The following is a 27,430-nucleotide window of genomic DNA, read 5'->3' on the forward strand; positions in this document are numbered from 1 at the left end:
CGGGATGTAACACTTCTCTAATGAACCCAGCCGCGACCAAGCGGGCCAGCTCAGCACGAATGGCCTCTCTCTTGTCGGGCGTGAAACGACGTAGTTTCTGCCGGATCAGCCTTGCTTGTGGATAGACCTTCAGTTTGTGCTCGGCCAGCTCTCTCGGGACTCCCGGCATATCCGCAGGTTGCCATGCGAATACATCTCGGTTGTCTTGCAGAAACTGGACGAGCGCGCTTTCCTATTTATCACCCAGGCTAGAGCTGATGATAGCAGTTTTACATTCATCAGCAAACCCTAGATTGATCCTTTTAGTTTCTTCAGTCGGCCGCATAGAGGTCACGGCTTGAGCTTCCTTCGCCGGTGCTGTGTGATCTTCCTCAGGCTTAGAGTTTGCCTGGGTCGAAGAAGTTGCCGACGGTTTGGCAATGAGGGCCGCCTGGATGGCCACTCGGAAGCATTCTGCGGCGCCTTGGAGGTCAGCACGCACAGTTATGATTCCTTGCGGTCCCGGCATCTTCAATATCATGTATGTGTAATGCGGAATGGCCATGAATTGTGTCAGTCCCGGCCTCCCGATGATTGTGTTGTACCCGCAGTCGAAGTTTGCCACTTCGAACCTCAGGAACTCGGTTCTGTAGTTTTCCGAAGTCCCGAAGGTGACAGGCATGTAGATGTGGCCCAACGGATATTCTCCCTCAGTTGGCACGATGCCAAAGAAGGGAGTGTCTGACTCGTGGAGTTCTTTGAGGTGAACTCCCAAGCCTCGGAGTGTCCGGGGGAAGGTGACATTGATGCTGCTCCCCCCGTCCACTAACACCTTCTTCACCCGGCTCTCTCGGATCACCGGATCGACGAGAAGCGGGTATTTGCCCGGATGGTCGAAGTTGAGCCATTGATCCGCCCGAGTGAAGGTGATCGGGTGCTCTGACCACCGGTATGGGGCGGGAGGGCCGGTGGTCGCCACCAGTATCTAGCGATCGTTGAGCTTTTGTTGTATTTTGTTCTCCTGCGATCCGTGTCCACCGAAGATGATGTTGACCTCCCTGTCAACGCGCGGGAAGGCTCCTCCTCCTCCCTCCTCCTGCTGCTGGGGTTGTCGTGGTTCTTCTGGTCCTCCTCGCGGCGGAGGAGGGGGTAGAGGTTGGAAGGGTCGGCCGTGCCCAACGGAATGCTTGAAGTCCCGGCAGTTCCGAAGAGTGTGGCGCATGTCCTTGTGGTACGGGCACTGGGCGTCGATGATGTCGTCCGGCGTGCGCTCACCTCCGCGAGGTCCTCCTCGGGCGCGAGAGGCAGGTGGTCCGGCGGTGTGCACCTCTTCGCGCGGTCTCTTCTCCCAGCGTTTGTCAAGTTGCTGGTTCGTGTCGCGTCGTGGTGCTGCCGGTGCAGGCTTTGCTCCTCCGATGAGGTCCTGGGCTCGCTCGTCGGCGGTGATGTAGAGGTCGGCTTCCCGGAACAGCTCCTCGGAGGTAGTTGGCGCCTTCTGTAGTATGGCTCGGACGAAGGCCGAGTCATTGGATCCTCTGTAGAAGTCCTCGATCACGGCCGCCTCCGTGACCTCAGGGATACGATTTCTCATGGTCTGGAACCTTTTGAGGTACGATCAGAGAGTTTCATCCCCCCGGCGCTTGATGGATTTGAGGTCCCATGGTTGCACCGGTTTGTCGGAGAGGGACTGAAAATTGGCAGTGAAGCGCCGACTAAAGTCGCTCCAGTCATCGATGCAGTGGCGGGGTAGATGTCGCAGCCATTGCAGCGCGTCTTGCCCAAGGACAATGGGTAAGTACGCGGTCATCACGTCTTCGGATGCTCCGGCGGCTCGAGCGGCGGTAGTGTAAACGGCCAGCCAGCCTCCTGGGTCCTGCTTAGGTTCATATTTATCGACATTGGATACCTTGAAGTTTGGGGGCCATTGAATGGCCCTAAGGCGTGGAGTGAGGGCTGACACTCCACATGCGTCCTCCTGTCGTCGGGGATGATGTCTGTCCCGGGGAGGGGAGTAGTTGTTGTGGTTCCTCGACCGTCCCCGGGCAGTTCCACCAGTCGAGGCCGTCGTTGACTCGGTTCTGGTGGCTTGACTTCGAGTGGGGATGCCATGATCCCTGTCGTATTCCTCCCGGCGGCGTATCTCGTTCTCATGCCGTCGTTCGCGCGAAGCATTAATAGAACTCCGCGCGTCCCGGCGACTGTTGATGGCGTGCCGCAAGTCGTTCGGTGGGTGAGCGAGCGGTAGAAGATGGTTGGCTGCCTAGGTGAGCAGGCGTCGGTAGCCCTCGACGTCTGGAGTCCGAGGGAGTCCGTCAGCTATCCGAGCTAGCACTCCTCCGACCTCACTCGGCGTGTTCATGGCTCGGGCGAAGTCGGGGTTCAGGTTACGGCTGAGTAGTGGATTTTCTCGGTGTTGCCTTGCGTCTTGCTCGGCCTGTTCCTAAGCTCGCCGACGATCACGTCGCCGGGAGTTCCTTCGTTCCCTGAAGACGCGTTCTTCCGGAGTTTCTCCTATCTCCGAGACCTCGTCTCGCGAGACAGGCTGCTCTGGATCCCGTTCTCCGGCTTGGTGGTGTCTCCGGATGTTTCGGCGCCGATTTCTTCGTCGACGGGATTCCCGCTGAGGTGGTTCTTCCCCAGGCGCGGTCGGCTCGTCGTCAGAGATGGGAGGTGACTCCGCTCTTCCGATGAAGAGAACATCGGGGTAGAATGGCGTAGCTGTCGTGGCGATCTTCTTTCGGGGAGCTGAGGGTAATGCTTCCCCGGTTCTTTCGGAGTTTGTTGGTGGAGGCTTCCTTCCCGGCGGATCTGCAACGCGGCGCAGAATTCCTTTTTTGTCGGCTATGGATGAAATCGTCCCAAAGCAGAACATGGATCCAGGACGGAAGGTGATCCTGCTGTTGATGATGACGGCCATTGAGCTAGCTTAGATCGTTGACACCCCCCCTACCTGGCGCGCCAGTTGTCGGTGTTTTGGGTCCGACCGCACACCCGGGGTTGCCCCTCAAGGTGTTTTTAGGAGTAGGACGGTGTCGACGACTGTAGCAAAATGGTTCGTGCCAATTGCATGTGGGACAGTGGACAATGTGTACAGGTTCGGGCCGCTTAGAGATGCGTAACACCCTACGTCATGATGAGTATGTTTGGCGAATGAGGTTACAAAAGGGGCTCTCTGAATTGAGAATGCAGAGAGTTGAAGTGGGTGGCTAAGTAATAGGGTCGATCGATCTGAAGGGGTGCCCCCTAGGCCTTATATATTCGACCGTGGGGCAATACACGTGGATATGATAACAACGTGCGCCTAAAAGATAGTGAACTTCTCGGGCCTATCTCCCTATGATTCTGCCGACCTATCCTCACGTGGCTCCGTTGCATGAGAGCTCCAGCGCGGGAAAGTCGGATCTCTGTTGTGATCGCTCGCTCAACTTTGTGGACCGCCCAGGTTTACACCGGTCCGGCCTCGTGTCACCCTGCTCTGCTGATTATTCCTTCCCAGGCCCACGAAAGAATGGCCTCATGATTTATTGGGCCCTTAGGCCTTTCGTGAGGTCTTTTACTCTTTTAGTGGACCTGGGGGATATCTGTCCCCCACAGATCCTGTCTCACCTTTTGCTATTCTACTCTGATTACTCTTATCTCTTCTACTTTAAGACAAGATGGGTTTCACACCTTGGAATCCTACAACTATGAACTTTTTTAGAGATAGGGAACCTAAGATGAAATTAAAATTATTTTCTCTATTAAAAATGTTGGTTGATTGTTCTGATGATCAATGTCTGATTTGCTTCTTTGATTGATTGAAATAGTATAGACGGGCATCTTAGCATGTACCACCATAAGGTAATGTATTATCTTTAGTGGATAACACACTAATCTATTTAGCTAATAAATCCCCCGCAGTAACATTCCCCGTAATACTCGCCTTGTCTACAATTCTTCTTTTCTTACCCTATGTTTCTAACCCAAATGGGCTACCCATATACTATTAGAAGAGAGCAGTATAGACGTGATCCTTGGTATGTCATGGTTAAGTAAGGCAAAGGCAGTATATACAATGTGCTAAGGGAACCGTAGAACTCACCAGTTCCAAAGGACAAAGATTTGAAGTTGAAGTTGCAGTAACTACCACCATCAGACTAGTGGCATTCTTAGTAGATGAGAAGTTGGTGGGTGACAACATCCGTGTAGTTAGGGATTTTTCGGATGTCTTTCTAGAGGAGTTATTAGGGATGCCACCAGATATGGAAGTTGAGTTGGTCATTGATCTCTTACCTGGGACTGCTCCTAATTCTAAACGGCCATACAGGATGTCCGTAGAAGAACTAAAGGAATTTAAGAAGCAATTAACAGAGTTACAAGAGGCTGGGTACATTCGTTCGAATTCTTCACCTTGTGGAGCGCTGGTTCTATTTGTACAGAAGAAGGATGGATCACAAAGGATATGTGTGGATTATAGGTCCCTTAACGATGTCACTGTGGAGAACAAGTATCCATTACCGCTCATTGTGGATTTATTTGATTAGATGGGAGATGCAAGGGTATTCTCGAAGATCGATCTCCGGTCGAGTTACCATCAAATGAAGATTTGGCCATCGGATATTCTCAAGACAGATTTCTCGACCCGATATGGATTATATGAGTTCATCGTTATGTCATTTGGACTAACTAATGCACTAGCTATTTTATGGATTTGAAGAATAAGGTGTTCATGATCTGGACAGATTTGTCGTGGTTTTCATCGACGATACTCTTATTTATTCCAAGAGTGATAGTGATCATGAGAAATATCTGAGATTGGTGCTACAGAAGCGATGAGATAATCAACTCTACGTCAAGTACAGTAAATGCGAGTTCTGGATTGACGAGGTGTCATTCCTTGGATATATCATGGAGGAATATCAGTGGATTCTGCCAAAGTCAAGGAGATAGTGGTGTGGAGCATACCCCCTACAGTTGCTGGGGTCCAGAGTTTCTTGGGACTAGCAAGATATTATCCGAGATTTATTGAAGGATTTTCTAAGATCGCTAAGCTTATGACCTTGCTTCTAGAGAAGGAAAGAGAGTTTAAGTGGGATGAGAAGTACCAAGATAGTTTTTTAACCAACTGAAGTTGAGATTGATGTTGCCCCAGTGTTAGTTATGCCAGATCTATAGAAAGGATTTAACGTTTATTGTGATGCCTGTGGCCAAGGCTTGGGATGTGTGTTTATGCAAGAAGGACATGTGATTGCCTACGCGTCTTGCTAGTTGCAAAAACAAGAGTTAAACTACGCCACTGATGACTTAGAGTTGGCAGCCGTAGTACATGCGCTAAAGATATGGAGGCATTATGTCATGGGAACTAAGTGCCAAGTATACACGGATCATAAGAGTTTGAAGTATATATTCGCTCAGAAGGATCTCAACCTTAGGCAACGCCGTTTGTTGGAGCTTATTAAGGATTATGATTTGGAAATTCACTATCACCCGAGCAAGGCGAATTTGGTTGCAAATGCCTTGAGTCGAAAGGAGCATGTTCATTCAGCTGTTGTTGCCCAGCAACCCGATGAGATTGTTGAGAATTTCAGGAGACTTGACCTGGGGATAGTTGCTCACACTGAAGGAGTCACCATTGAAGTGGAATCTACCTTGGAGCAAGAAATTCGTAAAGGTCAAGTGAGTGATGCAAAAATCCAAGAGATTAAGGATCTGATTATGGAAGGTAGAGGTCCGGAATTCACGGAGGATGAGCAAGGTACTATATGGTTCAAGGATCGGATATGTGTTCCGGAGATTGATAACCATCATGAGACTATACTAAAGGAAGCCCATGACTCAGATTATTCTATTCATCCTGGGAGCACCAAGATGTATCAGGATTTGAAGCGGAAGTATTGGTGGTATGGATTGAAGAGAGATGTCGCTGCACATGTGGCTATGTGTGATGTGTGTTAAAGAGTTAAGGCAAAACACCAAAGGCCAGCTGGATTATTGCATCCATTGAAGATACCCTAATGGAAGTAAGAAGAGATCGGTATGGACTTCATTATTGGATTGCCTCGCACCTCGAAAGGATATGATGCTATATGGGTTATTGTGGATAGACTGACTAAAGTAGCCCACTTCATTCCTGTCAAGACTACTATAAATGTTCTCAGCTAGCAGAGTTCGGATTGTGTGTTTGCATGGAGTACCAAAGAAGATCGTGTCTGATCGAGGTTCATGGTTTACCTCAAGGTTTTGGATAAGCTTTCATGAGAATATGCATACGAAGTTGAATTTTAGTTCGGCCTACCACCCTCAGACCGATGGACAGACTGAAAGGACTAATCAGGTGTTGGAAGACATGTTGAGAGCTTGTGCCCTTCAGCATGGTAGTAGTTGGGACAAGAGTCTACCTTATGCTGAGTTCTCATATAACAATAGTTACCATGCCAGTCTGAAGATGTCACCGTTCGAGGCTCTGTATGGCGGGAAATGCAGGACTCCTCTATATTGGATCAGACTAGGGGAAGACAGTTCTTTGGACCTGAACTGATTCAAGAAGCAGAAGAACAAGTCCGTATAATTCGAGAGAATTTGAGGTTAGCTCAAACCAGGCAAAAGAGCTACGCTGATAATAGAAGAAGACCACTGGAGTTTGAGAAAGGTGATCATGTGTACCTCAAGGTGTCACCACTTCGTGGAATGAGGAGATTTAAAGTTAAGGGCAAATTGTCCCCTCACTTTATTGAACCATTCTAAGTTTTTAGGCAAGTTGGAGAGATGGCCTATCAACTCGAGCTACCTGATAATCTATCTTATGTGTTCCATGTGTCTCAACTTAAGAAGTGCCTCCGTGTCCCTGAGGAACAGTTACCAATGGAAGAGCTCAATGTTTAGGGAAATTTGACTTACACGGAGTATCCTATCAAGATTCTCGACACTTTGACTCGAGTTACAAGGAATAAGGTGAGAAAGATGTGCCAAGTACAATGGAGCCATCACAGAGAAGATGAAGCTACTTGGGAGAGAGAAGAAGAGCTTCGCATAGATTTTCCCCATCTTTTCCCTAGTCCTACCCAAATCTCGAGGACGAGATTCTTTTTAAGGGGGTAGGATTTGTAATACTCAAAAATGTAAAATTGAAAACATAGTTGATTTACACACATGTTTTTGCCTCTGTTTGTTATAACAGGTGAATCAACAATTCAAAAGTCATTAATTAGCTAATGACACTTAAATTAATATGTGCATCATGCTGAGTTTTATTGGATTGTGCATTTGTGGATAATAAAATAAATGTGTCATTAAAAATATATTAATATGTTAATGAACACATGGGATATAACCTCTAAATTGAAAACAAAATGACATAGAAAAAGAAAGAAAGAAAAGAAACATCATAAAATATAAAACAAAATCGATAAAAATATAAACCCAACCATAAATGGTATGATTAAAGTCTACCTTTAATTTGAGTACTAAATTCACATTCATATTTGAAGTTCAAATTTGGGACTTAAATTTGAAATTAAAAGGGAGAAAAGAAAATGGAGAGTAGAAATAAAAAGAAAAATACTCATGCTTGTGGCTAGGCCGAGTGCACTCAGCTGGCCCAGGTCTCCTATGCTTGTGTGGCCCAATTCGCGCCTGGCCAAACCCTAGCCGCCAGACTTCTCGCTGCGCCATGCTCTCCATGACTGGTGTGTGGGCCCCATCCGCCAGATCGTAGTCGTGCGCGCCGCCATGGCTGTTACCGCATCGTGCGCGCGTAGAATCTTTGGCAACCACTGGATTGTGGGGTCCACTTCCCAGATTCTCACATGTCGAGTCGTTCTTCCTTCCTGGTGGTTGCATGGGGCCATTTTCCTCGCCGTTGTGGCCGCCTGTGAGATCATCGTGGTCGTTCTCTCCCTGGCAAATCGCGCCCTCGCTCCCTGGTGGCCATAAATACCTACTCGCACCCCTACTTCATAGGATCTAAACCATCGCCTATCGTGCACGTGGGTCATAGTTGTTCTGCGGTGAAGCTCGATGCCATGGCCATGTGCTAGTAGGAGAGAGAGGGGTGCACAGGAAACTAGCGGGGGAAGTTCGTCGGGTCGCATGCCGCGCGCGGAGGGCCACTGCCGGTGCTTCACGTCTGCTGCGGCATCGCATCGTTCTCGTGGTGGGAGTCAGTCGAGCGGCGGGCCAGCGCATCACCGTCGGACAGCAGAGACATTGCCGCTCTACCTTGGGGTCATCTTGCTCAAGCTCAGTGCGCCGGGGGCGAAGTGCGTTCGGGTCACGGCGCGTGTGGAGGCTGCAACGATTCTTGTAGCGTGGCCGGCGAGTTCCGTGACGTCAACCTTGGGCACCGAGGGGGCCGCCATGGGAGATTCACAAATGGTGCCGTCGGGTTCCCGGTGGACAGGCTGGGTGAGTATCTTCATTGAATGTCTCCTCCGCTGCGTGTAGGTTCATTCAAACTAGAAGATAGGGCGCGACAGGGTCGGTCGGACGCTCCAGTCATGGCTACCATCATGGTGGCACTGTGCGCAGCCGAATAAATGACCAGGGGAGGAAGAAAGGGGTGAGTCCGTTGGATTTCGATCTAGCGGCTAATATTAGATCGGGTTCAAATTGGATGTGGTTCGTTCGATCTAAATGGACGGGCAGGATTTTAAGTAGCATACCCCTTCACAAATGAAATCCGAGCCATAGGTTTTAGATCTGACGGCAGTCATAGCTTACCGATTCATACGCATCGGGATCTAATCTAAACCACAGGATGTAGATCCAACGGCCCTGTGATCACGATACCCCTTCGCGGATGCGATATGCAAAAGAACCCTCGCAGTTCTGCAGAACCAACCCGCCATCCTTCACAGGCCAAAATAAATTACAGCCGAGCCCAGAACTTTATGTTTTAGCCCCTGCGTTCTAGAGAATTTATGCTCGCAGTCCATAAATCCCAGAAATTCATAAAATAAATGTTAAAAATACATAGAAACTTGTTATTTCCATAACTTATTCGTTGTAACTCCGATTTGATCCGTTCAAGTTGCGTTAGTTTCGTATAAATATTTACTACACAGTAGCAACATTTAATATAAGATATTCCATACTTTCATAATTGGATTAACCTATGTCTATTGGATTAACCTTTGATTTTATGGTTATAATTTGACTAAATGATCTTTAATCAAATAATGACTTAGAATGAAGATGAGGTAAGTATTTATTGAATAACCTCTCATATGATTTATACTAACCAATTTATAATATACTTTAATATTTTAATCACATAGATCTTCTATAAAATCATAACTCCTTAAACGTAACTCCGATTTTAGTGGTTCTTGTCCCGTGATCACGTAGCTTCGCGTAAATCATTATTATTCATTTTGTTCTTATGTTTGGTGTGATGTTAATTTTATCTATACCATGTTTGTTCGTATTGCTACGACTAGCGCGAGGACACGTGTCATCTGAAAAGCAAGTTGGTACCTGGAATCTCAAGTGCCAGGCAAGTTGTGCCCTTGACCACTTTTATACCCAATAATGTTCTTTAATGTCACTTATTCATGCATAGGTTTAATTTTGATGGGACCCAATAGGTCACCCTAGTCTCTTTATCCTATTTACCTTGTTTACCCCTGAATCACTTGGGTAGTTTGCAACTGCTTTACATGGTTTTGGGATAATAATTTATTATATCCATGTTCCAGTTATTTTTGTTATCCTATTTATGTTCATATCAAGATCAATAATGTTAATTAGAACATGGAGCTTAACTTGAGAAACACGTGCCACCACAAGGGAGGAATGGGACCCCTTGGCTGACTAATTAGGAAAGCTAGTGGAAGACTACCTTACCCGAAAGGGGCAAGGGCAGTAGGGAGTTGCATGCAAGGAGGTGCTCGTGTTGATTTGCTGTGATGGCGGTCAGACGGGGGATTCTTGCAAGTGCACTTCCCATAAACTGTAGCGGGTTTTCGGAAGCTAGTGGAACTTTGTAAAGGCCTCGTAGTGGATCCCTAGCCATTCACCTCGGTAGTGTCTAAGGGCCTAGCTAACCCTGGCGACATGGGAAACACGACTTGTGGGTAAAGGGTGCAACCTCTGCAGATTGTAAAACTGGTATACTAGCCGAGCTCACGGTCATGAGCAGCTCAGGACTCTTCAATGATTAAATTATGGAACCTAAACTCAATTTGTCATTTGAATTTGCATGGGTTTATTATTAATTTTGTTCTATTATATTATTATGGTTCGGTATTCACTTACACTTAGTAACTACTAATAAAATTTTGATCAACTTATAAAAGCAATGCTCAGCTTTAACCTCTATTGTTGATCAGCCTTACACTTCCTGAACTCCCCACCTTTGGTGAGTTCATGCCACATTATTTCCCACAACTTGTTGAGCGATGAACATGTGTGAGCTCACCCTTGTTGTCTCACACCCCCCCACAGGTCAAGATCAGGTATCACTGGAGGAGGCGCGTGGTGGTTGTGCGCTGTGTTCGTGAGAGGTCTAGGTGGTGTCTCCCAGTCGACTTTCTTGCGTCAAGGATAGATTTTAGATCCTGTTATATTTATCTTTTATTTTGTAATAAGACTTCCGCTATATAATAAATACTCTGATTATTGTGACATTTATCTCTATACACTCTATTATTATATATGTTGTCTTCTTTGGCGCATGTATGAGATGCACCCGGCTTTGTCCTTTAAAGCCCGGGTGTGACAGAAGTGGTATCAGAGGAAATGTTGACTGTAGGACGAAACCTAGATAGAAATGGACAAAACCCTTACCTACTTATCTTACTCTGATTCATTCCATACTTACCTTATCTTGATCCTGTCTCACCTTTTGTTATTCTACTCTGATTACTCTTATCTTTTCTACTTTAAGACAAGATGGGTTTCACACCTTGGAATCCTACAACTATGAACTTTTTTAGAGATAGGGAACCTAAGATGAAATTAAAATTATTTTCTCTATTAAAAATGTTGATTGATTGTTCTGATGATCAATGTCTGATTTGCTTCTTTGATTGATTGAAATAGTATAGACGGGCATCTTAGCATGTACCACCATAAGGTAATGTATTAGCTTTAGTGGATAACACACTAATCTATTTAGCTAATAAATCCCTCGCAGTAACATTCCCCGTAATACTCGCATTGTCTACAATTCTTCTTTTCTTACCCTGTGTTTCTAACCCAGATGGGCTACCCATATACTATTAGAAGAGAGCAGTATAGACGTGATCCTTGGTATGTCATGGTTAAGAGAGGCAAAGGCAGTATATACACTATGCTAAGGGAACCGTAGAACTCACTAGTTCCAAAGGACAAAGATTTGAAGTTGAAGTTGCAGTAACTACCACCATCAGACTAGTGGCATTCTTAGTAGATGAGAAGTTGGTGGGTGACAACATCCATGTAGTTAGGGATTTTTCGGATGTCTTTCTAGAGGAGTTATTAGGGATGCCACCAGATATGGAAGTTGAGTTGGTCATTGATCTCTTACCTAGGAATGCTCCTAATTCTAAACGGCCATACAGGATGTCCGTAGAAGAACTAAAGGAATTTAAGAAGCAATTAACAGAGTTACAAGAGGCTGGGTACATTCGTTCGAATTCTTCACCTTGTGGAGCGTCGGTTCTATTTGTACAGAAGAAGGATGGATCACAAAGGATATGTGTGGATTATAGGTCCCTTAACGATGTCACTGTGGAGAACAAGTATCCATTACCCCTCATTGTGGATTTATTTGATTAGATGGGAGATGCAAGGGTATTCTTGAAGATCGATCTCCGGTCGGGTTACCATCAAAATGAAGATTTGGCCATCGGATATTCTCAAGACGGATTTCTCGACCCGATATGGATTATATGAGTTCATCGTTATGTCATTTGGACTAACTAATGCATCGGCTATTTTATGGATCTGAAGAATAAGGTGTTCATGATCTGGACAGATTCGTCATGGTTTTCATCGACGATAGTCTTATTTATTCCAAGAGTGATAGTGATCATGAGAAATATCTGAGATTGGTGCTACAGAAGCGATGAGATAATCAACTCTACGTCAAGTACAGTAAATGCGAGTTCTAGATTGACGAGGTGTCATTCCTTGGATATATCATGAAGGAATATCAGTGGATTCTGCCAAAGTTAAGGAGATAGTGGTGTGGAGCATACTCCCTACAGTTGCTGAGGTCCGGAGTTTCTTGGGACTAGCAGGATATTGTCGGAGATTTATTGAAGGATTTTCTAAGATCGCTAAGCTTATGACCTTGCTTCTAGAGAAGGAAAGAGAGTTTAAGTGGGATGAGAAGTACCAAGATAGTTTTAACCAACTGAAGTTGAGATTGATGTCGCCCCAGTGTTAGTTATGCCAGATCTACAGAAAGGATTTGACATTTATTGTGATGCCTGTGGCCAAGGCTTGGGATGTGTGTTTATGCAAGAAGGATATGTGATTGCCTACGCGTCTTGCTAGTTGCGGAAACAAGGGTTAAACTACCCCACTCATGACTTAGAGTTGGCAGCCGTAGTACATGCGCTAAAGATATGGAGGCATTATGCCATGGGAACTAAGTGCCAAGTATACACGGATCATAAGAGTTTGAAGTATATATTCGCTTAGAAGGATCTCAACCTTAGGCAACGCCGTTGGTTGGAGCTTATTAGGGATTATGATTTGGAAATTCACTATCACCAGAGCAAGGCGAATTTGGTTGCAGATGCCTTGAGTTGAAAGGAGCATGTTCATTCAGCTGTTGTTGCCCAGCTACCCGATGAGATTGTTGAGAATTTCAGGAGACTTGACCTGGGGATAGTTGCTCACACTGAAGGAATCACCATTGAAGTGGAATCTACCTTGGAGCAAGAAATTCGTAAAGGTCAAGTGAGTGATGCAAAAATCCAAGAGATTAAGGATCTGATTATGGAAGGTAGAGGTCCGGAATTCACGGAGGATGAGCAAGGTACTATATGGTTCAAGGATCGGATATGTGTTCCGGAGATTGATAACCTTCGTGAGACTATACTAAAGGAAGCCCATGACTCAGATTACTCTATTCATCCTGGGAGCACCAAGATGTATCAGGATTTGAAGCGGAAGTATTGGTGGTATGGATTGAAGAGAGATGTCGCTGCACATGTGGCTATGTGCGATGTGTGTTAAAGAGTTAAGGCAAAACACCAAAGGCCAGCTGGATTATTGCATCCACTGAAGATACCCTAATGGAAGTAAGAAGAGATCGGTATGGACTTCATTATTGGATTGCCTCGCACCTCGAAAGGATATGATGCTATATGGGTTATTGTGGATAGACTGACTAAAGTAGCCCACTTCATTCCTGTCAAGACTACTATAAATGTTCTCAGCTAGCAGAGTTCGGATTGTGTGTTTGCATGGAGTACCAAAGAAGATCGTGTCTGATCGAGGTTCATGGTTTACCTCAAGGTTTTGGATAAGCTTTCATGAAAATATGCATACGAAGTTGAATTTTAGTTTGGCCTACCACCCTCATACCGATGGACAGACTGAAAGGACTAATCAGGTGTTGGTTCAAATTGGATGTGGTTCATTCGATCTAAATGGACGGGCGGGATTTTAAGTAGCATACCCCTTCGCAAATGAAATCCGAGCCACAGGTTTTAGATCTGACGGCAGTCGTAGCTTACCGATTCATACGCATCGGGATCTAATCAAAACCAAAGGATGTAGATGCAACGGCCCTGTGATCACGATACCCCTTCGCGGATGCGATATGCAAAAGAGCCCTCGCAGTTCTGTAGAACCAACCCGCCATCCTTCACAGGCCAAAATAAATTACAGCCGAGCCCAGAACTTTATGTTTTAGCCCCTGCGTTTTAGAGAATTTATGCTCACAGTCCATAAATCCCAGAAATTCATAAAATAAATGTTAAAAATACATAGAAACTTGTTATTTCCATAACTCATTCGTTGTAACTCTGATTTGATCCGTTCAAGTTACGTTAGTTTCGTATAAATATTTACTACACAGTAGCAACATTTAATATAAGATATTCCATACTTTCATAATTGGATTAACCTATGTCTATTGTATTAACCTCTGATTTTATGGTTATAATTTGACTAAATGATCTTTAATCAAATAATGACTTAGAATGAAGATGAGGTAAGTATTTATAGAATAACCTCTCATATGATTTATACTAACCAATTTATAATATACTTTAATATTTCAATCACATAGATCTTCTATAAAATCATAACTCCTTAACCGTAACTCCGATTTTAGTGGTTCTTGTCCCGCGATCTCGTAGCTTCGCGTAAATCATTATTATTCAGTTTGTTCTTATGTTTGGTGTGATGTTAATTTTATATATACCATGTTTGTTTGTATTGCTACGACTAGCGCGAGGACACGTGTCATCTGAAAAGCAAGTTGGTACCTAGAATCTTAAGTGCCAGGCAAGTTGTGCCCTTGACCACTTTTATACCCAATAATGTTCTTTAATGTCACTTATTCATGCATAAGTTTAATTTTGATGGGACCCAATAGGTCACCCTAGCCTCTTTATCATGTTTACCTTGTTTACCCCTGAATCACTTGGGTAGTTTGCTATTGCTTTACATGGTTTTGGGATAATAATTTATTATATCCATGTTCCAGTTATTTTTGTTATTCAATTTATGTTCATATCAAGATCATTAATGTTAATTGGAACATGGAGCTTAACTTGAGAAACACGTGCCACCACAAGGGAGGAATGGGACCCCTTGGCTGAGTAATTAGGAAAGCTAGTGGAAGACTACCTTACCCGAAAGGGGCAAGGGCAGTAGGGAGTTGCATGCAAGGAGGTTCTCGAGTTGATTTGCTGCGATGGCGGTCAGATGGGGGATTCTTGAAAGTGCTCTTCCCATAAACTGTAGCGGGTTTTTGGAAGCTAGTGGAACTTTGTAAAGACCTCGTAGTGGATCCCTAGCCATTCACCTTGGTAGTGTCTAAGGGCCTAGCTAACCCTGGCGACATGGGAAACACGACTTGTGGGTAAACGGTACAACCTCTACAGAGTGTAAAACTGGTATACTAGCCGAGCTCATGGTCATGAGCAGCTCAGGACTCTTCGATGATTAAATTATGGAACCTAAACTCAATTTTTCATTTGCATTTGCATGGGTTTATTATTAATTTTGTTCTATTATATTATTATGGTTCGGTATTCACTTACACTTAGTAACTGCTAATAAAATTTTGATCAATTTATAAAATCAATGCTCAGCTTTAACCTCTATTGTTGATTAGCCTTACACTTCATGAACTCCCCACCTTTGGTGAGTTCATGCCACATTATTCCCCACAACTTGTTGAGCGATGAACATGTGTGAGCTCACCCTTGTTGTCTCACACCCCCCCACAGGTCAAGATCAGGTATCACTGGAGGAGGTGCGTGGTGGTTGTGTGCTGTGTTCGTGAGAGGTCTAGGTGGTGTCTCCCAGTCGACTTTCTGGCATCAAGGATAGATTTTAGATCCTGTTATATTTATCTTTTATTTTGTAATAAGACTTCCGCTATATAATAAATACTCTGATTATTGTGACATTTATCTCTATACACACTGTTATTATATATGTTGTTTTCTTTAGCGCATGTATGAGATGCACCCGGCTTTGTCCTTTAAAGCCCGGGTGTGACATAGCCTTATTAAAAAGAATGAAAAACTTAAGGCTAAGTTAGCTAGCTCCCAAGAAGCTATTGAAAATTTGCTAGAGAAAATGGAAATTCTTAGCATACACAATAATGAGCTAACTACTAAGATAGAAAACATTGGTAGCACCCCAACAGCATCTTTAGTTGAAATACCTAAATTATTAAGAAAGATGCTTCTACTTCCTGCTTTGATTTAATTGATGATTCTAACCCTTGCAACCAAGTTCTTGTTAAGAATATTGTTGTAGAAACATGTTCGGATGAGGTTGCAAAGGAAAATGAACAATTAAAGCAAGAAGTGGCTCGCCTAGGGAAGGCATTGTACAACAAGAAAGGCAAAGCCAAACAAATCCAACCTCCACAGGATAACACCACTGCGGGAGTGAACAAGCTTGTGGAGGGAGAAACTGTGATTTGTAGGCTATGCCACATGGAAGGCCACAAGTCTTTTCAATGCAAGGCGATGACCGGGGATAAACAAATGCAAAAGCTCAAGCAAAAGCCATCAAGCAAAATCTCCAACACCTACATCAAAAAGGTGAATAAAAAGGATGGTACACCATATTTGATAGCAATCAAGGCCAACAAGCAAGCCAACAAAGGAAAGGGGGCCAAACGTATCTGGGTGCCAAAGGAAATAATTTCAACCATGAAAAACACCAAGAAGGTTTGGATCCGGAAAGGGAAGTGAGTGGACCGAAGGTCTTCGGGAAATTTGGAGACTTGGCAAATTTGGGATGTATATCATGGGATACATCATATTGGATCAAGTTTACTTGCCAAGTGGGTTAGTGAAAATTCTAGACCCAAATTTCCCAACCATGACTAAGGTAACTAGTTTTATTGTATCTCTTGTTTTTAGATATGCGTATCTATTTACCTTTATATCTAGTTTACCTTTCTTGCCTAGTATTACATTTGTTATTTACTTTTGTTTGAAATTATGCATACTAGGTAAATCACATGGTAGGATTGCTTGCTTTCAATTCATATACTTAAGCAAACCTACATGGCTTAAAATGTTATTTAAGCACGGCACATAGCTTCTATATCACTCTATAGTAAATGATGCATCAATTGAAAATTTTGATTTCTACAAGTTGTATCATTTAACTTATATGTGCCAAAGTTCGGATTATAGATAATTTGCCCCTCTTGATATCAAATCAAAGTGCATGTCTCCTACAAGTATTCAAAACTTGTATGCACACCTTTAGGGGGAGGTTACTCTATAATCTAATACTTTGAGACTAACACCTTTTCAAGTCTATTTCATGTGATAGTCTCATTATAAGGAAAATAAGGTCCCCGGAGAAAGACAACAATCTTCCACTACAAAATCTCCAAGAACTCTCATGTCTCTCAAGCTCGCCATTGACTTTCAATTGGTATCTTTTGAGACTACATCTAGTATCATTTACATGTCTTCTCCAATATTTGATTAGACTATATTTCATATCATATGCTTCCATGTTGCTAAAAATGCATAAGTAGTTAACTCATATTCTGTTACATATGCATAAGGGAAGCTAATCTTTTCAAATCATGTCTTGCACCTCTAATTTTCACATGCTTTTTCCTAAGTAGAGGATCTTTGTCAGAGGGAGTATTTCTTCATCTCTAAAAAGGGGGAGAAATTTCTTTCTAAAGAGAACACTCGTTTAGGGGGAGTAATCCTTTCAACTGATATCATTCATGTGGTTTAATTTAGTATCCTTCAAATGGTATCATCTGATAAAATTCTTGATGAGGGCAAGCTTTTATTTACTTCCTACGTGCTTTTAATGTCTTCCTTTTTGGTGGTTGATGTCAAAGGGGGAGAAGTTTAGGGACCAAAGCAATGAAAACTATATCAAACACCAAACACCACCAATTTAAAATTTTATATCTACAAATGGTTTTTCAAGTGGTTTTGGTTATTTGGTCCTAAAAGAGGAAGTAAGTGAATTATGGAGTTAGGGGGAGGCTTAAGTCCATAATATCACATTGTGGGGACAAACATGCATCCTAGCAAGTAGATTGCATATTTTCATTCAAATACTTGTATTATTTGCTTGCTTTGGTTGTGTTGTCATCAATCACCAAAAAGGGGGGAGATTATAAGGAAAATGGACCCCAGGCCATTTGGCTAATTGAGTTTTGGTGTTTGATGAACAACACAATCCGTGAACTAATAAGTTTTCTAGTGTTTGTGTTTGTAGTTCACAGGATGCAAGATTTACTTGGACTAAGGAATTGAGGAAAGCAACACCTCAAAAGAAGACATTAAGAAGATCCAAGAAAAGTCCAAGTGTGCTGCTGCGGACTGTCTGTGCGAAGGCGCACCGGACTGTCCGGTGGCACACCGAACTGTCCAGTGCCCACACGGCAGACTGTCCGGTGCACCAGGGAACTCCAGCCCAACGGCTAGTTCCAGGTGGCACTCGGAGAGAAGACCACCGGACTGTCTGGTGTGAGCACCAAACTGTCCGGTGTGGAAAAGCCTGCGGCGCCAACGGTCACCTGCTCTGACAGAGCAATGGCTAGGCGCACCGGACAGGCTACAGTGCGCTGTCCGGTGCACCACCGGACTGTCCGGTGTGCCGCAGAGAACTGCAGATTTTCTCCAATGGCTATTTTGGAGTTGGGGCCTATATATACTTCACCCAACCTGCCATTTGAAGGTGTGGGAGCCCAAGCAACATACCAAGGCATATAGTGCACATTTCCAAGAGCTCAAACACCCAAGTGCTTAATAGAATCACTCGGTGATTAGCATAGGTGCTTTGCGAAGTGCTTAGGTTAGTTAGACCGCTTTAGCGCTTGCTCTAGGTGAACCCTAGTTAGTTGAGTGAGTTTTGCAAAACCACACAACCCCTCGGCTCTTGCGTGAGTCATTGTAATTGTACCGAGTGGGGCGAGAGTCTTGCGAGACCGTGACAACCGCGTTTGTGTCACGGCCGCCACCGTGTACCGGAGGGAACGAGGCCCACGGCGTTTCGGCCGAAAGCTCGATAGTGGAGACGGCGGGGAGCGTCCGAGAGGAGCCGGAAGCGGAGCACCACTTGCGCGTGGAGAAGGCCCGTGACTCTCTATGGAGTTACTCGACCGTGGTGCTTGGCCCTCGCATGGGCTTCCCTTTGCGTAGGGGCACCAACGAGGATTAGTCGGGACCTTGAGTGGTTCCGAATACCTCGGTAAAAATACCGGCGTCATCCACGAGAGTTTGCTTCTCTACCTTGCTCCTTAAGTTTCTGCATTTATATTAAGCATTTAAGTTTCAATCTTGTATTCATACTTATTTAGTGTAGATTGAAACTTAGTCTTTGCGGTAGAGATAGCAACACTTAGACAAAACCTAGTTTGCACATTCTAGTTTGATTATTTGCATAGGTTTTGCTCTAGGGATTTAATTGTGGCCTAGTTTAGTAAAAGTTTTAAAAGTCCTAATTCACCCCCCCCCCTCTTAGGCGTCACCTGTTTCCTACATCCTCATTGTCAAGCTTGGAGACATCGATGGGAAGCCTACTTGGTGTAGACTCCTCTTTCTTCTCTTCTGTCGCTTTGAATGCGACGAGTTGCACCTCGGGTATGGAGGTGGCACCTTGCTCCAAGTTGACATTGTGTTTGGAGCCTTTGACCATTAGTTCAAAGATCACAAACTTTCCTATCACTTCCTCGAGACATTAGCTTATATCAAGGTTCACCATGTATTAATTGAACTTGAGTAGGATTGCGAAATACGAGTGATCTAAGAATAACCTTGACCATTTCATGGTCATCCCATTTTGTGCTCCCAAGGTTGCGCACTTGGTTCATCAAGGCCTTGAGCTGGTTGTACATGGCTTATGGCTCCTCTCCTTGGTTAAGTACAAATTGACCGAGCTCCCCCTTGATCGTCTCCCGCTTGGTGATCTTGGTCACCTTGTCCCCTTGTGTGCGATCTTGAGGACATCCCAAATTTCTTTGGCCGTCTTTAACCGTTGTACCTTATTATACTCCTCTCTACACAAGAAGTCGAGGAGTATAGTCGTGGCTTAGGAGTTAAAGTGCCGAATTTGGTCGGCCTCATCCGAATCGTAGTCCTTGTCCCCCACCTTAGATACCTGCACTCCATACTCAACAATATCCCAAAGACTTTTGTGAAGAGATGTTAAATGGAGCATCATTTTATTACTCCACATAGAATAATCCTCACCATCAAAGGATGGTGGTTTGCCTAAGGAAACGGAAAGTAATGGAGTGCATTTAGAAATGCGAGAATAGCGTAGGGTCATCTTACTGTACTTCTTGCGCTCATGGCGCTTAGAAGTAGTGGACGACGAGTCGGAGCCGGAGGTGGAGGGCGACGAAGAGTCGGTCTCGTAGTAGACCACTTCCTTCATCTTCTTCTTCTTGTCACCTCTCCGGTGAGTCTTGTTGGAGGAAGAGGATTCCTCCTTTTGCTTATAGCCGGACTCCCTCGAATGGGTTCTCGCCGGGCTTGCGGGCTTGTCGCCGGTCACGATCTCCCTCTTGGCGTGATCTCCCGACATCACTTCAAGTGGTTAGACTCTAATGAAGTACCAGGCTTCGATACCAATTGAAAGTCGCCTAGAGGGGGGCTGAATAGGCGTAATCTGAAATTTATAACTTAAAACAACAAACTACAAGCCGGGGTTAGCGTTAGAATTAAATTCGAGTCCGGGAGAGAGGGGGAAAACCAATCAAGAGCAAATAAAGTGGATGACACGGTGATTTGTTTTACCGAGGTTTGGTTCTAAAGAACCTAGTCCCCGTTGAGGTGGTCACAAAGACCGGGTCTCTTTCAACCCTTTCCCTCTCTCAAACGGTCACCTAGACCGAGTGAGCTTTCTTCCTTGATTTCCCGGGTCACTTAGACCCCACAAGGACCACCACACAATTGGTGTCTCTTGCTTCGCTTACAAGGTTTTGAGAATTAGAATGAGAGAAAGAAGAAAGCCAACCAAGCAACAAGAGCAACAAAGAAACACAGGAACGATCCTCTCACAAGTCCTAAAGCACTAGAATTGAATTGGGGACTTTGATTGGATCGGAGGCTTTGATTTGTGTCTTGGAGTGTTGCACTTTGCTCTTGTATTCAATGAGGAGTGTTGAATGCTTGGATGGTTGGAGTGGTGGTGGTTGAGGGGTATTTATAGCCCTCACCCACCAAAACAACAGTTGGGGTAGGCTGCTGTCGATGGGCGCACCGGACAGTCCGGTGCGCCACCGGACACTGTCCGATGCGCAAGCCACGTCTCCCAACCGTTAGGGTTCTGACGCAGTCGACCGTTGGAGCGCTGACTTCTGGTGACACCGGACAGTCCGGTGCTGCACCGGACAGGCATTGTTCATTGTCCGGTGCGCCTCTGACTTTTGCTCTGAATTCTGCCGCGAACTGTAGCGCTGTCAGGGCACTGTGCAGTCGACCGTTGCTCCGCTGGTGCACCGGACAGTCTGGTGGCACACCGGACAGTCCAGTGAATTATAGCGGAGCGGCGCTGGAGAAACCCGAGAGTAGTGAGTTGGAGATGGTACGGCCCTAGTGCACCGGACAATCCGGTGCACCAAACCAAGGCACTCTCAAGGTTCTTGCTCCTTTGAAATTGAACCTTATCTTTTATCTTCTATCGGTTTGTGTTGAACCTTTATGCACCTGTAGAACATATAATCTAGAGCAAATTAGTTAGTCCAATTATTTGTGTTGGGCAATTCAACCACCAAAATTATATAGGAAAAGGTTAACCCTATTTCCCTTTCACTTGTTGTCTTGCCGAATGTATTTTTGCTTAGAGGACCTTCGGCGGAGAAGAAGGCCCCCAACAACATCAGAAGGCCATACTATCAAAAGCAATCCAAGTTCCCCCTAAACTGTAACCTCCTTGGTGTAACAGAACATCAGGCACAATACTGAAACATGTATGCATGATGTGATATGTAGTGCAAAAATTAATTTATGAACTCTAGATGTACCTAGGACTTGCCAAACATTATTTATAAGGTTTACGGCTTAACCTTGGATTTGAGCACATATATGTGTAATAAGCAAATCAAAGGTTCTATGAATGTGTTGCACGACCCTAAACCCTAAAGGAAAATATAATCGCAAACTACACATACTGGCAGGAGTAGGAAATATGGAATGGACTAGTACCTAGATTATGACAATGTTTAACGGTTGGCGGCAAAATGGGGTTCTTTAACCAGATCCATCTTTAGACTATTACTGCTGCAAGTGTTCCAAATGGATCCTTACCGAATTATTGGGCTTAACTACGAAACTAAGAACGTACAAAATCCTAAACCAAACGAACACGGATTAACCTGGGAGCCAGATTGAGATGTGCTTCGTAGCTGAGGAAGGCAAGATCAGCGGTCCAAGAGTGAGAAGCGAAGGGGGGAAATCTGGATCTGAGGATGTCGTCGAGGAGACGGATGCGGCGACGAAGAACAGCCTCGGCGGAGTTGGATATGTCGGTGCTTGCTCCTCCTCCGCACACGGGATTGCTTTGTCACGGCCTCGTCGTCGTGTACTTGCTCCTGCTCGCCGCCGAGGTCCACTCGATCCAAATCGGCCTTCTTCGGCAGATCCGACATCGCGTCGCCCGCGCTCGCCGAGGTCCACAGAAGTGTCGAGCCACAGCGAAGCTGACCAAGAAGTTTCTTCGCCAGGGCGCGGCGCGTAAGCGTCCGCGAGAAGCGACCGCAGGGGAAACTTAGCGAGCTGTGTTACGGGAGGAAGGGGGTTAATGTAGCCCCTAGGAGATGAACAATAATAGGGAGTTATGGGAGGAAGAGGGTTACTGTAGCCTCTAGGAGATAAACAATAATAGGGGAGCGGAGGGATAGAGTCCGCCGCTGCAGACCCTCTTACCACTAGTGTTAGGTATGAAACAGGAGAGCATGCCATATAGAGTAGTACATTGGCTCATCACATCACAGCTAACGAATTAGATGGGTTGGTTTTGTTTGTATGCAGCTAGCGAATGAATTAACACACACGCATAACAGAGACGAGCCTGCTGCCTTCTGGTGGATGGGTCGTCGGTGACGATCAGCGCCACGGAAAAAGAGCGGGGGAAAAGCAGCAGGAGGAGCACAAAAAATAAGGCTACACACACAGAGAGACAGACAGACAGAACAGCGCAGGCCCACTTTTCCATGCTTTATTGCCCTCTCTCCTTCCTTCACTGGGCTCCCTGGCTGAGGCAGTGTGGGTCCCACCTGAGCTGAGCCCTCACTCATCATCATCATCACTCACTGATATCATCCCTGTCTCCGTCTCAGCTTCACTTTCTCTTTCTCTCCCACGCCGGCCCACACCCTCCCCTCCCCTCCTCTCCTCTCCTCGCCGCCGTCTCCTCCTTCGCCTTCGCTAGCTGATTCCCGTCACCATCAAGCCTCAGCTCCCCGGCCTCCCACTATCTCCGCGTCGCCGTCCCAGTCACTGTCCCACGCGCCCAGCACCATCCATCCGTCCGCAAGGGGGAAAGCACGCTAGCTGAGCTGAGCTGCTGAGAGAGAGAGAGGCAAACCCTAGCACGCACAAGCACAGCGACGTATACGCTTCCTTCCCCCCGCCGATTCATCCATCCATCGCAGCGCGCACCGGGCGGGGCGGGCCGGGACGACGACAGCTAAGCTAGCACATCGCAATAGCATAGCATCTATCTCCGCCGCAGTACCCACCACCACCACCACCACCATGATCTTCCCCCCTGCCTTCCTGCAGGATTCCTCGAGCTGGAACGATAACCAGGTAATCCTTCCTCAAACATCTCTCTATCGCGATTTGCATCTTCGGTCTTTTCTTTCTTCCTTCCTTCCTTTCTTTCTTTCCCCAAAGATCTCTCTTTTGAACAAGCTAGCAGCACACGAATAATCAAAAGGCGGCCGGATCGAAGAAAGTTGCAGTGCATCCTGCTGCGCGAGACGTATATATTATCTATCTGCGACAGGACTAATATAGCTCAAAAGAAGAGAATACTCTCTACCTAGGGCTTGCTTGCTATCCTGATCCAACGTCACACTGATACTATATACTCATCGACTGCTGCTAGTATATACTAGCTGCGCAGTTTGAACGACGAATTGAAATCTTCAGCTTTTTATTTATTATTGATTGACTCGATCGTATATCTTCCTGTTCCACCCATCTCCTATCTATTGATGCTTTATTCATTTCCTTTTCTCATCTTTACCCTGGTTCGATTTTGCAGCACCAGCAGCAGCAGCACCACCACCAGCAGCAAGGCCACGGCCACCTGCAGATTGCCGTCAGCGGCAGCGGCGACGCCAATCATGAGCTCCTCCAGCAACCAATCATGGGGGGAGCGCTTCCCGATGGAGGAGGAGGAGGTGGTGGCGGGGGGCAGGTTGGGGGCCCCGCCAAGCCCATGTCCATGGCGGAGCGCGCGCGCCTCGCGAGGATCCCGCTGCCGGAGCCGGGGCTCAAGTGCCCGCGCTGCGACTCAACCAACACCAAGTTCTGCTACTTCAACAACTACTCCCTCACCCAGCCGCGCCACTTCTGCCGGGCCTGCCGCCGCTACTGGACGCGCGGCGGCGCGCTCCGCAACGTGCCGGTCGGCGGCGGATACCGCCGCCACGCCAAGCGCGCCAAGCCCAAGCAGCAGCAGCAGCAGCACGCGGCCGCCGGGACCGGGGCTGCCACCGGCGCGATGCAGCAGCCTCCCGCTGGGTCCATGGCGTCGTCGGCCGCCGCGTGCACCGCGACCACGACGATGACGACCAACGCGCTCCACGCCGGGCCCGGCGGCGGCATGCTGCCCATGCTGCCGCCGCTGCTGCGCCTAGCCGACTTCGACGCAATGAGCCTCGGCTCCAGCTTCTCCGGCATATCGTCCATGGGGAAGCCCGGCTCCATCGGCGCGGCCTGCTACCCGCACTCGGTCGGCGGGCTGGAGCAGTGGAGGGTGCAGCAGATGCAGAGCTTCCCGTTCTTGCATGCGATGGACCAGGGCCCGCTGGGGCCACCTCTGGCCATGGCGATGGCGGCGCCAGGAGGGATGTTCCAGCTAGGTCTAGACACCACCAGTGATAACAGCCGTGGCGGTGGCGGCGGCGGAGAAGACGGGTCGTCTGCCGGAGAGGCGCTCCATATGATGCAAGCCACCAAGAGGGAGAGCTACCCCGCGGCACCAAGAGCCATGTACGGCGACCAACAACACAATCACCTGGCTGCTGCTGGTGGCTACACTTCCTATTCCACCAATGCTGCTGCAGGTAACCATCTCTTGTAATGGCCGGCCGATCGATCGATCGAGAGCTCAACAATTCAAGTGTCCTGCTATAGCTAGCTACTACGACGTCGTGCTACGATCGTATCGGTTCGTTTCCTACAAATATAGCCTAGAGATAGAGTGTCTCTGTCTGTGTGATCGATGGTATTGTTATGATCATATAGAAAAGACCAGTAGCATGCATGCACTTGTTGCAATGTTTGCTTTCAAGAAGAAACTCTGGAGGGAGGAGAGGCTCGGTTTGGATGCTGATCATGCGCAAATATTACTAGTGTCTACAGCTGCTACTTCATTATAGCTGCTAGCATGGTCACTTGTTTTATGTTTCTTCTTCTGCTGCTTTTTTATCTGATCCCTTTGTTAGGGTTTACTACTACTATCGATCATTTGTGGTCAAGTAATGTGTACTGGTGTACGTTCATCATTTTGTTAACGAAAACACCTATCATATATATGTCAATTATTCAACCCCACCCTAACTTTATATTTATATATAATTATCTCTCTATGCATATTCACGTGCATGGACAGAGTTGTTATTCATTTGACTGTAAATGGGAGGAGTTTTGCATGATGGGTGAATCTGAGCAATGGTGCAACTGTGCATGGATTAGCTAATCATGACAAATAAATCACTTAGATGCGTATGCTCATTAATCTGACCATCATGTACTATATGGAGGTATCATAGGCCGGCGGAGAAATATATATTTAGGCCTAGTTATGGTAACCCCTTTTTCCGAGTGATTTTCATTTTCTCGAGAAAAATTAGTTTAGAAAATCCCTTAAGAAATTGAGTTGTCAATCTAGCCCTTAGTGAGAAGAAATGAAGCGCGCATATAATCATCAATTTCATGCGTGCACATGATGTCAGTATATATAGAATTTAATTAGGTGTTTGACGAGCATGCAATATACTACTAGTGCCTGTCAGTAATTTACGGACATTTTAGCCTTTTAGCGTGCATTGCTCTTGTTTTTTTTACCTTTTACTTTAACATCTTTTTACTGTGCTGGCATGCACGTCCTAAAGCAAGCTCGACGAAATCCAAGGTCTTTTGTGTTCAACGAAGACCATCTAGCTTGATGAGCTCTGCAGTCAGCACTGCACACATCTAGGTAGAGAGAGAGAAAAGAGGAATGAGACAGAGATCCTCATGCATCTGACTAGACATAGCCTTGTAGCAGCTGTTCTTACTTGCAAATAATTACATATATATGCACAAAATGCTGACAATAATAAATGAATCTATACACATACGATATATAGCTAGGCATGTAGAATTAAGCTAGCAGAGTAGACATATGCACACAGCAGCGCATATATAAGTAGTGTCATGAACTAGTATAATTACTCTAATCGCCACGCATATAATTAGCATCTTATACTATATAGCTTATGCATGTAAGGACAAGATAGATGCTCATGATGCATGGCACTGCTGGCATAGAATAAAGCAAAAGGGAAGGTGGGTACTGAAAAGAAGGAGAATTGTTCATGAGTTTGGGATGGATCTGGTAGCAGATACCATATGATATGATATGACACGTAAGCCACAGCCAGGTAGCTAGGGGCGCGCATGTATCGATGCGTGTGGATGATCTTGGAATGATTCGAGGGCATATATCTATTCCTATATCTATATATGGAGGAGCGAGAAGGACGAGGATGGATGCCGACGACGGCCGGCCGGTGATGAACTGAGAATGCTTGCATGCTGCATGCCCAGCAGGATAGATCGATCATGCATGATAGATGATCTCAGTGTGTGTGTCGTTTACAAGTTGCATAGAAGTTTGAGATGGAACAAACACAGAGATAGCAGTAGCAGGATGATTGTGCTTAGAGCGAAGCAATATATGCAGAGTGTGCAAACGGTGTTCCCGAGAGCACGAGGCCGGCCGTCCGGCAGAGGTGCAGGTACGGACGTAGAGGAAAGCGAAAGGAAGCGAGGCAGCAAAGCAGCAAGCAGGGTACGGCTTAGAGGGGAGAGAGAGACGCATGACGAGAGAGAGAGAGACGGCCGGGACTAGCTAGGAGCATCATCAGCTATTCAGCTGATAGGTAGGTATCTAGCTACTAGGACGAAGGAAGGAGAAGGGTCATTCATGGTGGTCGACCGTCGTCATGGGAGGGAGGGACTGGACTGGGAGTTAGCTAGAAGGTCGAAAGAAAGAGAAGCTGCATGGTAGTGCTGGTGCATGCATGAGATCAATCGGTAATGGCGCGGGTACGAATTGGATTTGGAGTTGGAATCGTCGGAAGCGAATGGTCCAAGGTCTCGATGGGATTCTTTGATCGATCTTGGTACGCGCATGTTACTCAGCTCGGAGGGAATCAGATTCTCTCTGCTTTGCGCTGCTTGCCTTTGGGGGTTGCTTTGCTTTGCCTTCGCTTTCTCGAAGGCCAAGGGAGCCCTACTAACCCACGACGACCCTCTCCTCTTCTTCCCTGGCCCTCCCCTGCTCATCTCTCTCTCTCTCTCTCTCTCTCTCTCTCTCTCTCTCTCTCTCTCTCTCTCTCTCTCTCTCTCTCTCTCTC

The 27,430-nt window shown here is 46.1% G+C and overlaps 1 protein-coding gene across 2 annotated transcripts; it reads left to right on the plus strand.

Moving 5' to 3' along the window:
• The first annotated feature begins 23,013 nt into the window (after window positions 1-23,013).
• LOC103629246 (dof zinc finger protein DOF3.6-like) lies at window positions 23,014-25,385 on the plus strand. Of its 2 annotated transcripts, none has more exons than NM_001320922.1 (2): window positions 23,014-23,384; window positions 23,845-25,364. In NM_001320922.1, the coding sequence occupies exons 1-2, from the start codon at window positions 23,331-23,333 to the stop codon at window positions 24,886-24,888; spliced, it is 1,098 nt and encodes a 365-aa protein (NP_001307851.1). In that variant the 5' UTR covers window positions 23,014-23,330; the 3' UTR covers window positions 24,889-25,364. The 2 variants fall into 2 exon arrangements, with proteins under 2 accessions (NP_001307851.1, XP_008648640.1); XM_008650418.3 differs by lacking the exon at window positions 23,014-23,384 and adding an exon at window positions 23,394-23,758 and having other exon boundaries at window positions 23,845-25,385.
• Window positions 25,386-27,430: the final 2,045 nt, after the last annotated feature.

The sequence above is a fragment of the Zea mays genome, chromosome 6 (genome assembly GCF_902167145.1).
Source record: "Zea mays cultivar B73 chromosome 6, Zm-B73-REFERENCE-NAM-5.0, whole genome shotgun sequence".
Taxonomy (NCBI): domain Eukaryota; kingdom Viridiplantae; phylum Streptophyta; class Magnoliopsida; order Poales; family Poaceae; genus Zea; species Zea mays.

Coding starts and splice junctions, on each gene's coding strand:
- LOC103629246 (NM_001320922.1), top strand. CDS start 23,331: ATGATCTTCCCCCCTGCCTTCCTGCAGGATTCCTCGAGCTGGAACGAT. Junction 23,385..23,844: donor CGAGCTGGAACGATAACCAG/GTAATCCTTCCT, acceptor TCGATTTTGCAG/CACCAGCAGCAGCAGCACCA.